Source organism: Anolis carolinensis, chromosome 4, assembly GCF_035594765.1.
Source record: "Anolis carolinensis isolate JA03-04 chromosome 4, rAnoCar3.1.pri, whole genome shotgun sequence".
NCBI classification, from domain to species: domain Eukaryota; kingdom Metazoa; phylum Chordata; class Lepidosauria; order Squamata; family Dactyloidae; genus Anolis; species Anolis carolinensis.
The window spans coordinates 125,437,243-125,455,032 of record NC_085844.1 but is presented as its reverse complement, the minus strand read 5'-3'; the positions used below and the strand labels follow the sequence as shown (position 1 = coordinate 125,455,032).

General features: G+C 39.1%; 1 protein-coding gene across 2 annotated transcripts; it reads right to left on the bottom strand.

Moving 5' to 3' along the window:
• Positions 1–809: 809 nt before the first annotated feature.
• tor1aip2 (torsin 1A interacting protein 2) lies at positions 810–17,564 on the bottom strand. 2 transcript variants are annotated; one of them, XM_008108916.3, is made up of 6 exons: positions 17,343–17,564; positions 11,738–11,900; positions 10,070–10,504; positions 7,459–7,917; positions 5,564–5,683; positions 810–3,275 (listed from the first exon to the last, which is right to left on the bottom strand). In XM_008108916.3, the coding sequence occupies exons 2-6, from the start codon at positions 11,769–11,771 to the stop codon at positions 2,464–2,466; spliced, it is 1,860 nt and encodes a 619-aa protein (XP_008107123.1). In that variant the 5' UTR covers positions 11,772–11,900; positions 17,343–17,564; the 3' UTR covers positions 810–2,463. The 2 variants fall into 2 exon arrangements, with proteins under 2 accessions (XP_008107123.1, XP_003219884.2); XM_003219836.4 differs by lacking the exon at positions 5,564–5,683 and having other exon boundaries at positions 17,343–17,561.
• Positions 17,565–17,790: the final 226 nt, after the last annotated feature.

Genomic DNA, 17,790 nt, shown 5'->3' with positions numbered 1-17,790 from the left:
TAATACTTATCTATATTGTATATAACAGTTGATTTATCATTGACATTGTATATCTTTGTATGTGGGCAAGCAGTTTGGCTTGCCTGTGTTCCTGTAGCATATAAGGAATAAAGAAGCAGTTAGCATCATGAAAGGGGAAAGGGAAATAAATGTTGGTTGTGACCCTGATCACTTCAATAGTGTACCTATATTTGGTTGCAATCTCCCACCCAATTACTAACTAGGCTTGACTCTCCTTAGCACCTACCATCAGACAAACTGTGGTGCCCTTAGTGTATAGCTTGGCCTTATTTATTTTAGCATACTTTCAAGTTTGGATGACATATGTAACAAAAATTAAAAAACAAGCACAATCAGCAGGTGAGTGGGCTAGAACCTTTCCCTTTGATGTACTATTTTTGTTACCCTGCAGGAAGTTCTGTGCAGAATAAATTTTCTAAGAAATCCTTAAGTTACAACTTACCATGCCATGCCATTTGGTCCCTCAGAAGAAAAAAGCAATAAAGAATCCCCTGGAATAAGAAAATCTGAGTAGTGTGATCTTAATATTAAAGATCTCAAAAGAAAACTTTAAATGCTTGTCCCTTCCTGGCCAAAATGATTACAGAGAAGAGAAATGGCTTGTCTTCTACCTTGGATGGTTCTGCAGAACACGAACATTCAGGAGGTATTATTTAACACATAAGAGCAATAGTTACTGAAATTTTCTATAGTTCTTTAAGTAACAGATGGCATATCCATTATTCATCTTACTCACAGTAATATGATCATTTTCACACTGGATTTTGTTTTACACAAAAAGCAAGAAGGAATTTTCAAATGTTTTATTTTTATTCTTGATCTCAGCATTATTGACATAGGTGTTTAGTGTTATTGAAAATTAGGCTTGTAATTTTATATACCTGTTTATTTACTCATTAGCTGTGTTGCCAGTAGACCTGTTCTTGTAGCTTTTACTGCTGTTTAATTCACAGAAACCGATATGCATGGAGGTGCACATGAATTACCATAACCTTTTTACTGTAGTGGAAGCTTCTTCTTCAGAGTCTTTTAAACAGAGGCTGGATGGCTATCTTGCAGGGGTACTCTGTGCTTTTCCTGCATGGCAGGGAGTTCGACTGAATGGCCCATGTGGTCTCTTCCAGCTCTATGATTCTACTGCTTCAGATTAAAATTTTGATAGAGGTACAGCACATATGGCAAGTCCAAAATTGGCAGCTCACTTCTGAGTACACATAGATTTTCACTATCAGTGTAAATTATGCAGTAGTGAAAGAATAGCAATTAATATTTAAATACCAGGAAATTATTACAGGGTACAGTGGAAAGGATCTGTGTGCAATATGCTGCCATCTTCAGTGTAAATGCTAGGGATGAAAGAATACCTATAAACTTTCTCAAATTCCCAGCTTTAGACACCCAATCAAGCAAATATGGTCAAGTAACATAATTCTTTCCATTTCCAGAATTCCTAGGAATTTTGTGTGTGCAAAAACATTTTTGCAAGTGTTCATGAGTCTTAAGTTGTTTTGCTTATTCAAAACACGGGATATCCTACGTACCCTGAACACCGCTTGTGCTGATTTCTGTAGTAAATAGGAACAAAAAGTAGACATATTGTATGCATGATTGACTTAAGATTTCTCTTGCACATTGTTTCTTGGCAAATAAAACTGTTTGCAATCACAAAAGCTTGCACACTTTTATGTCATTTTGGTTGCTGTTACGAAAGGTCACTAATATGAGGCTGATTTTTGTGTGTGACAAGACAATATAAACTATCAGCCAAGCGCCATAGCCGATTTACACACAATAATTTCATTTCCATCAGATGGGTCACCTGTTGCCTTCTAGATGTTTTTTTGGCCTACACCTGTAGCATAGCCACCTAAGCCAATAGTAAGTTGCAGCCACAGGTGTCCACCACATTCTAGATCAATGGTTCTCAACTTTTGGTCCTCTAAGTGTTTTGGACTTCAACTACCACAATTTCTAACAGCTGGTAAGCTGGCTGGGATTTCTGGGAGTTGAACTGCAAAACAGCTGGAGGATCAAAGGTTGGGAACCATTGTTCTAGATAAAACAAAGCTGGGAAAAGCACCCGCTTTAAAAATAACTCTTAAGAAAGGCTGATTCTGTGAAGGACTGTTTTCTGTGTATCTGTATCTTGTCCATTGCCTTCCAGTGGCAAAAATATTTAAAATATATAATGTGCAAGAGTCAAGTATCAGCCTCTCATAACCTGTCTAACTTTAAAACCACTCCCCTAAATTGCATGGCAATGTGTGCAACCAGTTGCAAAGACAAACTAATATATTACTAATTTCTTCTCCAAGTATCAAAAGTGACATCTAAATGTCTAATTGATTTTAAAAAATCAACAGTCATCATTCAAATTCTAGATCCTGAATGGCTTAGTTCCACTCAGAAAAAGTCACCTCTGTTTCAAATCCTCCCGGGTGTTCAGGCTTTCTCTGGGCGCTCCCCTGAATCACCTCTTGGCCTGGTTTGCAAAGAGCAACCTCGATCCTCCAGAGTTTGTACTGGATGAACAGGCAGAACTAAGTGGGATATGCGACTCCATAACCCACTCAGCTTGTCTGTATCCATGTGGTTGTAAGAACTGGGCATGTCTGACTTGGTGAACTTGGCCCAGAGAAAGTCCCGCACATGTTCCTCCACTATTTGCAACCCAACATCTGGCTCCAGTTTCTCATCCTCCAGCAAAACAGTCAAAATCAGTGCCACGTCTTTGAAAGCTGCACTCTCGTGGTCACAGTACTTATAAAAGATTAAAGTGGAACCTGCGGGTAGTGACTCAAACTGGTGCACCACTGCTGCTTTCCCTCCACCGTGGAAGCCCAAGCTCAGCTCTTCATCAACGGCCAGTTTGGCACGGTCACTGTTTAGTGTGGATTTTGAAGCTCCATCAACCAGGATAGTGCTGCCCTGGAGGGATGATGAGTAGGCATCAGCAATCTGAACGCTCAAGCACTTCAAAGTCGCTTCTCCTTCCTGGGCTGCGGTAAAAATTAATATGGCCGGCTCAGTGTGGTGGGAAACGTTGAGGTGCTTCTGCAGGACCTTCCGCACACGTCCCCACAGGTAAGGGCTCTGATCTGGGAAGCTGTCTTTCAGTGGATCGAACCTTGACAGGAAGGCCTCTACAGCTGGATTTTTTGGCACAACTGCGGGACGGGAGGTATAGTAGCCGCTGCTGATGAAAACGGCCACCAAAAACACCAGAACTCCCAGAATTCCATGAAAGGACAAGCCTGGGGAATTGACAGTGGAGAAAGGGGAATGGTTTAGAAAAGAACACAACTTGGTAAAAGGTCAACAGAATAATTAGTCTATTCTTAATAGCATGGATCAATTTCATTTCAGACTGAAAATATTTCAGAAGCTAAAAAACCTTGACTGCCTCTGAAGAACTGGGACAATTTATTTGCAACCAGGCTTCTGATCTCCTTCCACTAAAATGTGTATGCTAAATCCTACCTACAACCATTCCATACTCCAAGCTACGTTTTCTTCACAATGACGATGGTACAATACAATACAGCAGAGTCTCGCTTATCCAACATAAACAGGCTGGCAGAATGTTGGATAAGTGAAAATGTTGGATAATAAGGACGGATTAAGGAATAGCCAAGGAGCCCCGGTGGCAAAGTGTGTTAAAGCACTGAGCTGCTGAACTTGCAGACTAAAGGTTCCAGGTTCAAACCCCGGGAGCGGCGGGAGCAGCCGCTGTTAGCTCCAGCTCCTGCCAACCTAGTAGTTCGAAAACATGCCAATGTGAGTAGATCAATAGGTACCGCTCTGGCGGGAAGGTAACCTTTAAGGAAAAGCCAATTAGATGTAAAAGTACATTATGATTTTACAAATTAAGCACCAAAACATCATGTTTTACAACAAATTGACATAAAAAACAGTTCAATATATGGTAACATTATGTAGTAATTACTGTATTTACGTATTTAGCACCAACACATTACAATGTATTGAAAACATTGACTATAAAAACATTGGCTACTAACAAACTGACTACAAATAAAGATAGAATTGCATAAAATGAACTTAACAACATTGTTGGAAGTTAAATCCGTAAAAAGTTCAGTCCTTGCTGCCTAAAGAAACAGCTGTGGATCCAGGCGGGAGACAGACTGTGTTGGATAATCCAGAATGTTGGATAAGTGAAGGTTAGATAAGCAAGACTCTACTGTATACATTTTATTGATTAGCCCATCGGTCGTATCAAAACATTTAGCAACATATTTAACACACATACCCACATTACAATCAAGGTTAACATAACAGGGTTAATTTTGTGACTAAAACGTCTAGACTTATACATGAGTACAGGCAGTCTTGATGTTACAAACAAGATACGTTCTGTAGGTTTGTTCTTAAGTCAAATTTGTATGTAAGTTGGAACAGGTATATTTTTAAGTGCAACTCCATATGGATTAATGTATTTTTATAATGTTTTTACTTTCCGGTTTTAATTGTTTTAATTATATTGTTTATTTGTTATATATTTTTAATTATGTAACTTGGTCCCCATGTAAGGCGCCCCGAGTCCCTTCGGGGAGGATGGTGACGGGTAATAAGAATAAAATAATTATTATTACTGTGATATTTGCTTTGCTGTCTGTGCCCTTGTTCAGAAGATTTCACTTCCCTTTCTGTCCTTGTGATAAATTAAAAATGGCTTGTTGTGGAAATAAGGATTGGTGATAAGGCTTCAGTAGAGGCACCTTTCCCTCATGATAACTCTTTCAGGAGTAAATTTCCCTTCCAAGGGGTATATTTCTCTCACTTCCTCTAGGCTCACCTCACTTTATAAGTCATTTGTAAGTCAGATGTTTGTAAGTTGTGTGGGCTAACTGCAATAACAATTTACTTTACACAATACATTATTAACTTCTTATAAAAATATAAAATGAGAGAACTAAATACCACAATTCACCGCACAATAGTCGCTACTGCATAGTAGTTGTGCCTCCTTTTTTGGCCCCCCCAAATTGGTATTTTTCCATTCTTCTTGTGCATTAGAGCTGGCTGGGTCTAGGCTCCCCGTTCTCCTTCCTGCCTCCTCAAAGGTAAGGCAGTTTTAAAAATGAAATACAAACGGAGCCAGCGGTGGCCATCTACGCTGCCATATAAAACCACATCATCTGCTTTGAACTGAATTATTTGGCAGTGCAGACTCATATAATCCAGTTCAAAGCAGATAATATGGATAAAGTGGATTATATGGCAGTATAGAAGGGGTCTAAGTCTTCTCCCTCCAGCCTCCTTGAAAATAAGAGAGGAAAAGCTCTAGACCCAGCTGGTTCCACACAATTTTTTTCCTTCACACTCCCTTTTCAAGAAAGAAAAAGGGGATTAAAACTGCAACTATAATGCGATGAATTATGGTGTACTAAAAACTGTAGTAATTTCAAACATAAAGAGGAATCAAACTAAGTGTTTCCATATATTAAAAAGTGATTTTAAAAAAACGTATATGTGCTTATTTGATTCAGATATACAGAGAGGAAAGTATTCTCATCATTACCTTGAAGAGCAAGAAGCAGACAATTCTCCATTAATTTAATTATGCTCTCTGTGCGTCCTTCTTGTGTAAGGCATTGGTTTGCCTCTCCAGTCTCTGATTTGGAAACTGTGTTTCCTACAACTTTTTTCAAAAAGCACTTCAGTTTAATTAAAAGAATTTGTAACATTACAGAAGCTAAACCGGTGATTATCCAGCATCACTTAGATTTATACAAAGAAAATGTTCAGTGATCAGTTAAAGGATACTATAAAGGGCAAATCAGATGCTCATGTATATTTTACAATACACTCAGAGAATATCTGGTAAAATTTATTCAAGTATTGCAACAAGAATGTACATATTGTATGTACTTGTGCATAAGTTGGATTTTTTAAAACAAAAATCTGGATTGACATATCCACTGGACAATGGTAGAAACAGATCATTATGACAATAGTTCGATAAGCTCTGTCTGATGTGAATGTGGTCTGAAAATTAAGTGGGTTTTTTATTGTGTCAGAAGCAACTTGAGAACATACTGCACGTTGCTTCTGGTGTGAAAGAATTGGCTGTCTACAGAGACATTGTCCAGGGAACGCTCGGATGTGTTAGCTGGGAGGCTTCTCTCATGTCCCCACAAACTAGAGCTGACAGACGGGAGCTCACCCCATCTCGCGGATTCAAACCGGCAACCTTCAGTTCAGCAACCCAACCTTTGGGTCAGCAGTTCAGATGGCACAAGAGTTTAACCCACGGCTCCATAACTAAGTGGTGGGAGAAGAGCAAGTAAAGCAACACACTTCTCTAAGGAAATCAGTATGAAAGCAGTAACAAGAGGCAGCAGTGAAAAGCCCCTCTTGGCATGGTGAGTTAGTGCTGCCACTTTATTTTGGGGTTCACCTTTGAAGCATGGCTTCAAATCCAAAATACACAAGTTATACAAAGAGGCTTACACAGTAAGCTCCTATTTAAAAATGACTATTTCCACTACACTCTACCTTAAGTAGATTGTAGTGGCGCAACGGATTAAACCGTTGAACTGTTGAATCTGCTGACCTAAAGACTGGAAGTTCAAAGCCGTGGGTCAGGGTGCTCTCCTGCTGTTAGCCCTAGCTCCTGCCAACCTAGCAGTTCAAAAACATGCAAATGTAAGTAGATCAATAGGTACTGCTTCGGCAGGAAGGTAATAAAGGCTCCCATGCAGCCATGCTGGCAACACAACCAGGAGGTATCTACAGACAACAGGCTCCTCAGCTTGGAAATGGAACAAGAGCACCTTCCCATGGCCAAAGTTGAGCACCGCCTACAGAAAGCCGGAGATGAAAGGGGAAGCCTTTACCTTTGTTCTGTGTATTTGTATGTCATTGTTATTCCACTATATTAAGGCACTGAATGTTTGCCTATCTGTATGTTGTAATCCGCTCTGAGTCCCCTCGGGGAGATAGAGCGGAAGATAAATAAAGTGTGTTGTTATTATTGTTATTATTATTATTATTACTCAAAATTGCAAATGCATTACATTCTTTGGGCTCTCCCATGTTGTTGCTAAATGCTGCTCTGGATAAAAAAGAAGGCAAAGAAGGATGGAGAGAAGGAGGATGGTTGTCTTTGTTTTTCTGGTTTAAGCAAACAAGAAAGAATAGGTTAGAACTTCTCACCTCTGCCTCTTGTCATGGTCTTCATTCTGGGACCCTAATAGCAACAAGTTGCTTCCTCTGTGCAGAAGTAAGCACACTTTTTTACTGTTTTAGGGGCACCAAAAACCCACAAATCTCAAACACCATCATTTGTAAGACACAGCTGGTTTTTGGAGCCCCTAAAATGGGAAAAACACATCTTACAATTAGTAAATTATGCTATTTAAAAATCAGTATAAAACAGATTGAGTTCCCCCACTGAGGAGACCACTGCCTTACCTTCTGTCAAAGACTCATCCCTCCTTGACTCATCAGGCTTTGGAACTAATATCACTGGTTCCTGATGGAAGATATCCTCTTTATTGTCTTCAGAATGTTTCAATGAGCACTGGTTCAGCTGATCCAGTGAACTCGTTTTTTCTTCTAGGACAATTTCAGATGAACTGTCTTCCTCTCCCATTGAAGAATCTTGCAAGGCAACTTGGGTTGAATATTCAGTCCTTTCCTCTGAAGAATCGACCATGTCATTGTCCACTGAACTTCCTTCAAGGAAGGCCACTGAACCTGGGGAAATCCTTGGAGGCTCACCAGTCTCTGTTTTCAGTAGAATTCCATCGGAGCTCTTTTCCAACAAGGAATCTTTTGTTTCTTGTGTTTCATTTTGCTGTGTATTGGTTAGAACATTTGGTGGCTGAAGAACAATCTTTCTCTCTGATATAAATTCCTTTTCCTTGGAGTCTGAATGGGGTAATATATAAAACAGGAGCCGTTATGTGTTGTGAAATAATTATCTGATTTGAAGTTGCAATTCAAACTAAAATTTTAAAGCCATATATTGCATACTGAGTATATTTTCATGTTGTAATGGTCTGAGTGCTTTACTCAGGGTCTTCCACACAGCCATATAACCCAGAATATCAAAGCAGGAAATCCCACAATATCTGCTTTGAACTGGGTTATTTGAGTCCACACTGCCATATATTCTAGTCCAAAGCAGATAATGTGGGATTTTATTCAGCTGTGTGGAAGGGGCCTTAGAAGCACTTGTCCTGAACTCTGGTCAAAATGGCCAACCATTAACAACGTGATTCAAGCGCAGCTCCAACATTGAAAGAGTTATCATCTTTAAGCTTGAAAAGATGTACATTCCACAAAGACAGAAACACTGGCCCCTTCTACACTGCCATATAAACCTGATTACCAAAGCAGATAACCCACATTGGATTATATGAGTCGACACTGTCATATAATCCAGTTCAAAGCAGATATTGTGGATTTTATGTGGCAATGTAGAAGGGTCTCCTGGATAATCCCTGGCCTAGAAGGGTGCTGGCGGTTGTCTAGTCAAGATACATGCCTGGAAATTGCAACGCTCTCTCCCCCTTGAGAAATTGAAGAATTTAAAAAAAGCTATCAAGGTTGGCTAAAAAGGTTTATTCAATATATTCTTCAATGTAGATAGGACAAATGACCATACAATTTTAAAAGTCTACAATAGCCGTTTTAAACTAGAAGAATAAAATGAATCCATTAAAAAGTCTATGATAAGATAGACTCAACATTGTGGACAAAATGTTCAAATTGATGTATGGGGGCATGTGGTCAAAAGATATACTCTTGGATAATTGGATTTGCACTGGTAGAATAATCTTTTTTTCTTTATTCTTTTCATTACAGTTTGGATTGGGGAGCTCAGAGCCCACTTGCATTTTAGTTATTGTTCAGCATTTTACTATTATGTTTCATTATAATGGAGCCCCCGATGCCACAGCGAGTTAAACCGCCGGGCTGCCGAACTTGCCGACGCAAGGCCAGTGGCTCGAATCTGGGGAGCAGGGTGAGCTCCCACTGCTAGCCCCAGCTTCTGCCAACCTAGCAGTTCGAAAACATGCAAGTGTGAGTAGATCAAGCGGAGCAAGCAGAGGGAGGCATCTAGGGACAACGCTAGCTCTTTGGCTTAGAAATGGAGATGAGCATCAACTCCCAAAGTCGGACACAACTGGATGTCAGGGGCAAACCTTTGCCTACCTTTCATTATAACAATAAGTAATAATAAGACTTTATATTCTGCCCTATCTCCCTGAGAGGACACAGGAGGATTCCAACGAACAAAAAAGATAAAATTCAATGCCTCAATAAAACAACAAATACAAACGTAATAATGCGAAATTACCCAACATATAAAGCACATTACAGTGTTCCCTCACTTATCGCGGGGGTTAAGTTCCAGGACCACCTGCAATAAGTGAAAATCCGCAAAGTAGGGATGCTATATATACATTATTTTAGTAATATACTATTTTAAGTCTTTATCAACCAATCATGTCTTGATAAATCGCCTCCTTCTCCTCCCGTTGCCGCTTGGGCTCCTTTTCTCTTCCTTCTGCTTCTCCTTCCTCCCTTCCTTAGGCTGTAAATTGTAATTTTTTTATGATTTATAATATTCTTTTAGAGTTTATTGAAAAACCGCAAAGCAGCGAATCCGCAAAAAGTGAACCGCGAAGTAATGAGGGAACACTGTATAACACAACACCTATCAGTCTATCTGCACAAGATCCTGGATCATATCCATGACAGATATAGAGGACATACTGTATTAGCATTCTATTGTATACTTAGTTCTCATACAAACCTCAAAGTATTCTCCTTCTTTTAATGAAAAAGAATTAAAACTATTCATTCCACAGTGTAGCAAAATTTAAAGATGTGATAGCACATCTATTTCAAGCATACTTTGTCTCACTGGTCCTAAATTGTGATTTCTGTTGCAAAATTTCAGGCAGACCTCTTTCCTATGTGCACACTGCTAAAAAAAGTTTAGCAAATTGTTTTAAAAAATCAGTACGAAACAGGTTATTGAGTTTTCCCATCAGGGAGGCTACTGCCATACCTTCTGTTAAAGACTCATTCCTACTTGCATCTTCAGGCTTTTGAACTAATATAACTGATTCCTGACTGAAGAGATCCTCTTTAGTGTCTTCAGAATGTTTCAATGAGCACTGATTCTGCTGATCCAATGAACTCATTTTTGATTCTAGGACAATTTCAGATGAACTGTCTTCCTCTGTCACTGAAGAATCTTGCAAGGCAACTTGGGTTGAATATTCAGTCCTTTCCTCTGAAGAATCGACCACATCATTGTCCACTGAACTTCCTTCTGGGAAGGCCATTGAACCTGAGGAAATCCTTGGAAGCTCACCAGTCTCTTTCTTCATTGGAATTCCATCTAAGGGCTTTTGCTGAGTATTGGTGAGAATATTTTCACTATTTGGTGGCTGGATAATCATTTTCCTCTGTGGCACAGAGCCTTTTTCTTCAGGAAAGTCTGAATAGATTAAAACATAAAAACAAGGGTCATTGTGCAGAGTAATTTGAAGTTACAATTTATGAAAAAGTTTCAAGACCTCTGAATTTCAAGCTATTGGGTTTGAGTGCTGGACTAGGACACTGAGACCCCAGGATTCAAATCTCGGAAGAAGGCAAGTGCATCTGTACAAATGTTACCACAAAACCGTGCAGCAAGCTCATTTTATTGTCACACAAAAGGAAATTGGTGTTACCTTTAATCATCTTGTAATGTTACATTTTGATTTTAAAATTAGCTTAATTATTCTGTGTAGGCCATGTTGTAAACTCCTGGTTGAAAGGTGGCCTAAAGTATCTTTAATCAGTAAACAATATACTTCACAACGCCATGCTTTCAGCCAGTCGTGTTATAACTTCCAGAAGCATGCGGAAGAATGAGGTAGAACTCCATCATAAACTCAATGTCACAAGTGGACGATGAAGCGGCAGCTCCCCTGTGGCCGGAATCAAGCATACTCTCATGAAGCCCGAAGGTGGAAAATGTTAAATTGTCTCTGTGTCTGTATGTCGTACGTCTAATGGCATTGAATGTTTGCAATATATATGTACATTGTGAGCCCCCTTCGGGATGAGAAGGGCGGAATATTAACACTGCAAATAAATAAATAGGTTACTTGCTACTTCCCAAATGGAAAAAGACTCTTCAGTCAGCTCTCCATATCCACAGATTCAACCATCCATGCCATATATATATATATATATATATATATATATATATATATATATAAGCTTTGCCCGGCCACGCGTTGCTGTGGTTTATGGGAATCCTTTGTTGGTCAGGTGGAATAGCAGTGAATAGGCTTGCAGTCTCAAAGCCTGGCCGTTTTCTGGAGTAGCTGGAGCTGTTTATTGTATGAACGTAGAGGCATGGATGAGGGGTTGTGCTGCCAAGTTTAGTGTTTCTGGGATGTGTAGTTTTGTTGTTTTGTCCTAGGCCGAAATGTCATTACCCTTTTATATATATAGATATATATACATTCCTAAAAGCAAACCTTGATTTTGCCATTTTATATAAGAAACACTATTTTACAATGCCATAATGGGACTTGAGCATCCATTGATTTTAGTAATTGAGAACTAAATTCCATTGGATATCAGTGGCCCACTATATATCTTTCTATATAATTTGAACAAATTATTTACAGCATACAATTTCAACAAACTACATAGAGCATATAATAGCCACGCATACCTTTTTGAGCAGTTTGTGTGATTTTCTCTGCCATCTTCTCCTGAGGTTTGCTCTCGTTTATTTGTTTAGTTTCACTTTCTGGCTCTGTCAATAGGCAGTCTTTTGTCTATACTGAATGACTGGACAAGTTGCAACAACGCTGTGTATATCATTCCCACAAAATCTTGGAAAATAAAAATAAAGAAAACAAGTAAAGTTTCTCCAGATAAGAGATACAAAACTAAAATACACATTAGAAATTATAACATATTAAACAAAAAAAAACCTTCGTTCAGGGGTCCTCACACTAAGGCCCGTGGGCCAGATGCAGCCCCCCAAGGTCATGTACCTGGCCCCTGTCCTAAACTTTAGACTTAGGGTTGACCGAAGTCTGAAACAATTTGAAGGCACACAACAACAACAATCCTAATTTTGAACTATTTTATCATAGGGACCGTGAACCGGCCTTCCACTTAAAATGTTTGAGGACCCCTGCCTTAGTTAATCTTGTCACCATCATTTTCTTGGAGCAACTTCAGAGTAAGCATGAATAGACTGCATTGTACAATTACATTTGTAAATCTATCTGTTTTATATTTTTCTGTTCTCAAACACCTTTCTCCATCTATAACTGCATAAGTGCAATAATAACAAGTTATAGAACAAAAAATTGGATGCCCTTTCACAATAGAGTCTCACTTATCCAACATTCTGGATTATCCAACGCATTTTTGTAGTCAATGTTTTCAATACATCGTGATATTTTGGTGCTAAATTCATAAATACAGTAATTACTACATAGCATTACTGCGTATTGAACTACTTTTTCTGTCAAATTTGTCGGGCTGTGGCGCAGGCTGGAGAGCAAGCCAGCTGTAACCAGCTGCAATGAATCACTCTGACCAGGAGGTCATGAGTTCAAGGCCCACTCAGAGCCTATGTTTGTCTTGTCTTTGTTCTATGTTAAAAGGCATTGAATGTTTGCCTATATGTGTAATGTAATCCGCCCTGAGTCCCCTTCGGGGTGAGAAGGGCGGAATATAAATGCTGTAAATAAATAAAATGTTTTGGTGCTTAATTTGTACAATCATAACCTAATTTGATGTTTAATAGGCTTTTCCTTAATCTCTCCTTATTATCCAACATATTCACTTATCCAACATTCTGCTGGCCCGTTTATGTTGGATAAGTGAGACTCTACTGTACATACGTTTTTTGAAGGGAGTTGCCCCACTTTGTCTAATGGTATGGCAAGCCCTGGTTGGTGCACATAGTAATAATAATAATAATATCCTGCTTTTATATAATAATTAATATTTGTTATAATTTTATATAATATATAATAATTATATTCTGCTTTTCTCCCTAAACGGGACCCTAAGTGGCTCAAAACATTATATAAAAGACAATACAAAACAATATATATATATATGTAAAACAAGAGCTTATAAAAACAAATTTACCATAAAAATAAACATATTTAAAAACATTAGTCTAATAGTTATTGCAAGTAACTCAACAAGATAATCAGAGTTTTGCTCCTGTTTTATTTGTTCTTTTACCAAGCTCTCTCTCTCTTTATATTCAGTAGAGTCTCACTTACTAAACGGGCTTGGGTAAGCAAATATCTTGGATAATGAGGGATTAAGGAAAAGCCTATTAAACATCAAATTAGGTTATGATTTTACAAATTAAGCACCAAAACATCATGTTATATAACAAATTTGACAGAAAAAGTAGTTCAATATGCAGTAATGTTATGTTGTAATTACTGTATTTACGAATTTAGCACCAAAATATGATATATTGAAAACATTGACTACAAAAATGGCTTGGATAATCCAGAAGCTTGGATAAGTGAAACTCTATTCTATATATATAGAGAGAGAAAATCATAAAAAATATGCCAAAATATCAGCATTGTTGCAGTAGACTGCTGGGAACTATGAATAACTGAGACCAGTCAGAAGCAGGAACTGATTGAGACTGGATCTACATTGCTATATAACCCACATTATCTGCTTTGAACTGGATTATATGCATATACACTGCCATATAATCCAGTTCAAAGCAGATTTTATACGGCAGTGTAAATCCAGCCTTATTTATGTAGGAAGAAGATGTATCTTGAAAATTGATTAGACCTCAAATTCCAGATTCTAAAAAGTATCAATGACACTTATAGTAAACAAGAAAATCATTAACAGGAATCACACATTTCCCATCATTACAAGGATTTCATACTTCTTCATATCATCTGGATGCACTCTGCTGTGAAAACTGCAGAGAAGACCAATGAATTATTTTCATCTATCTTCACAGCTAAAGATACAAAGGAAAGATCCATCTTGAATTAATGTTTCCAGATGGAGAATGTAAGAAGCTGAGTTAAATAGTTGCAACAAGAGGAAGGTCAAGACTTAATTGGTGAACTCCTACAAATAAATCACTGGTATCCATCTGAAAGTTATTAACAGGCTCCAAAGCAAAATTACTGATCTTCTAAAATACATAATTATCTCAGGACCCAGAGAGTATCATTATAACAACGGTGATTAAACAGCAACCCAGGGAATATACTGTATATGAATAAAGGCCAGTGAGCGTAATGTGTGTTCTGGGTAACTTGGTGGAACGTATTAAGGATAAATATGGTCAATAATATAGTAAAGCCTTCTGAAAAAGAATAAACATGAATTCTGCAAAGGTAGGTTGCATTTCTTGGAGAGTTCCTTGAAAGTGTCAATGAAAGTGGTTAGGTTCCTGAGACTTCTTTAGAAACAGTGGTTCTGAAGTTGTTCAGAGTCAAGAGTCAGGACTAAGTATTAAGGTAACCAATTTCTGCTGATGACATTCATTTTGAGGGTGATAAGAACTATGGATGAAATAAGCTCAAAAAGGATCTCTCCAAACCAGGACACTAAAATAGTGAGACCCAGGGTAAACAAGTGACATGTGAAGTATGTGGGGGAATTTCAGTTTCGCCTACAAATTGATTAAGGTTTGAGCTGGTAGCAAGTGATCAAGTAAAAAAAAAATTAGTTTGCAGTAGACAGAGCAATGAAAATGTTAACATACTGCACAATCGCCATGAACAGGCAGTATTCCATGTTTGATATTATTAGTAAGGAAACTGAAACTGTCAGCATCATGCTGCCTTTCTAAATCAATGGCATACAGTAAGTGGAAAATGTCTAGTTCTGGTAACTGTATCTTGTAAAGAAGGGGTTCCCAACATGGGCTCCAGGGACTCCGCAGCCATGCCAGGAAAATAAAATAAATACAAATTGATTGAAATTAAAGAATAAGAAACAAAAAGTAAAATCAAAATTAGAAATTATATTCTAATCGGAAATTTGCCAAGTTGAATTTGCCACTGTGCAAAAAAAGATGCAACCACAAATGTCTCGTTAAACGTTTATACAGTAGAGTCTCACTTATCCAACATAAACGGGCTGGCAGAATGTTGGATAAGCGAATATGTTGGATAATAAGGAGGCATTAAGGAAAAGCCTATTAAACATCAAATTAGGTTATGATTTTACAAATTAAGCACCAAAACATCATGTTAGACAACAAATTTGGCAGAAAAAGTAGTTCAATCCGCAGTAATGCTATGTAGTAATTACTGTATTTATGAATTTAGCACCAAAATATCACGATATATTGAAAACATTGACTACAAAAATGCGTTGGATAATCCAGAACGTTGGATAAGCGAGTGTTGGATAAGTGAGACTCTACTGTACTTCATTTTATGTTATATCTTAATTTAGGCCTTCTGTTTCACTACAGTTGTAACACAAATGGTTTGATTTATTGAACTTTGGAAGAATTTTTATGTATGGCCAAGTTTGGACAATATCATGTATACTGGTGAAAGTTGTGAATAAACTGAGCTATTATGGTAAAGTTCAAAATTTTAAAAATACAACTTCATTGCATGGACATTGTGCAATTGTTTAGATATCTCTTTACTTTACATTCCCTTACTATCTATCCCCTCTTCCTCCCGCTGTAACACTACATTAACTTGTAAGACATAGGCCCCTTCCAGACAGCTGTATAAAATCCACATTGAACTGGAATATATGGCAGTGTAGACTCAGGGGGGAAAAGAGGACCCAAAGAACTACCTTCCAGTCAACCTGACATCAATACCAGGAAAGATTCTGGAGTGGATCATTAATGAGGTAGACTTTAATCACTTATAAAGAAATGCTGTGATTACCCAAACTCAAGATGGATTTCTCAAAAGCAAGTTATGCCAGACTAATCTTATCTCTTTTTTCAATAGTCACAAGCTTGGTAGATACAGGGAATGCTGTGGATGTAGCATAGCTTGATTTCAGTAAGGCCTTCGACAAAGTCCCCCATGATCTTGCAAGCAAACTAGTCAAATGTGGGCTAGGCAATGCTACTATTAGCTGGATTTGTAATTGGTTAAGCGACCGAACCCAGAGGGTGCCCACCAATAGTTCATCTTCATATTGGAAAGGAGTGACTACTAGAGTGCTGCAGGGTTCTGTTATGGGCCCAGTCCTGTTCAACAGCTTTATTCATGACGTAGATGAAGGTTTAGAGGGCATGTTTATCAAGTTTTCAGGTGACACCAAATTAGGAGGGATACCTAATACTCCAGAGGACAGGATCAGAATTCAAAATGACTTTAAGAGATTAGAGAGCTGGGCCAAAACTAACAAAATCAATTTCAACAGAAATTGGAAGATAATTCACAGGGCAGAAAAAATGAAATACAAAGATACAGGATATTGGATGCTTGGCTTGACAACAGTCCATGTGAAAGAGATCTTAAAGTCTTACTGGACAACAAGTTGAACATAAGCCAATGGTGTGAAGCAGCAGCTGAAAAGGCCAATGGGATTTTGGGCTGCATCAAAAGGAGTATAGTGTCTAGATCAGGCATGGGCCAACTCCCAGGCCTTCTGTCTCCTGGGCTCATACCACCCAGAGTCTGCCCAGCTGCCCTCTCTCCTGATCTGGCCCTCTTAGCTGGGCCCACAGTGCAGCCCCAAGGCAAAAAAGTTTGCTCATGCCTGGTCTAGATCGAGGGAAGTCATGGTGCCTCTCTATTCTGCTTTGGTCCGACCTCACCTGGAATATTGTGTCCAATTCTGGGCACCACAATTTAAGAGAGATATTGACAAGCTGGAAGGTGACTAAAATGATCAAAGGTCCAAATCCCTTTGAGGAGTGTCATAAAGAGCTGGGTCTGTTTAGCCTGCAGAAGAGAAGGTTGAGAGGAGACATGATCACCGTGTATCAATATCTGAAACTAAGGTTGCCATAAGGAAGAGGGAGCAGGCTTGTTTTCTGCTGCCTTGGAGACTAGGACTCAATGGAGCAATGGGTTCAAATTACAGGGAAGGAGATTCCACCTGAACATTAGGAAGAACTTCCTGACTGCACAAGCTGCTCAGCAGTGGAACTCTCTGCCTCAGAGTGTGGTGGATGCGCCTTCCTTTGAGGCTTTTAAACAGGGGCTGGGTGGTCATCAGTCAGGGGTGTTTTTTGATTGTGCAATTTCTGTATCTCGGGGGTTGGACTGGGTGGCCCATGTGGTCTCTTCCAGCTCTATTATTCTGATCCTAGCCCTCTTTCTTACCTGGTCTTCTTCCTGTCTTAGGTCAGAAAGTAAAAGCGAAAGAGACACAGGCAGAGCCGCCAACCCGGAGCCCGCCACTTCCTCCCTCCCTCCCGGTGACGTCACCCGGGAATGCTGGGACCTGTAGTCTTCCCTTCCCTTCCTTTCCCCTCCCGGGCGAAGATCCCTCCAGCGTGGAGCCCTTCCCTTTCAGGAGCGGCGCCTTCCTGCCTGATCTCTTGGAGCCTGAGGGGGAGGAGAGCAAAAGGAGACGGGCTCACAAACAAAACAGCGCCCGTTACGAAAGCCCGTGGGAAGGACATTTATTTCAGCCGCTGCAACCTGATCGCGCCCTGGTGGGGGAGCAATAGACTTTCACTCTTGTAAAAAAAAAAAAAAGGGAAAATCGCCCTGCTCTCCTTGCCGTCCTGCTGTGTAAGGCCCTATCTGCACTGCCACACAATGCAGT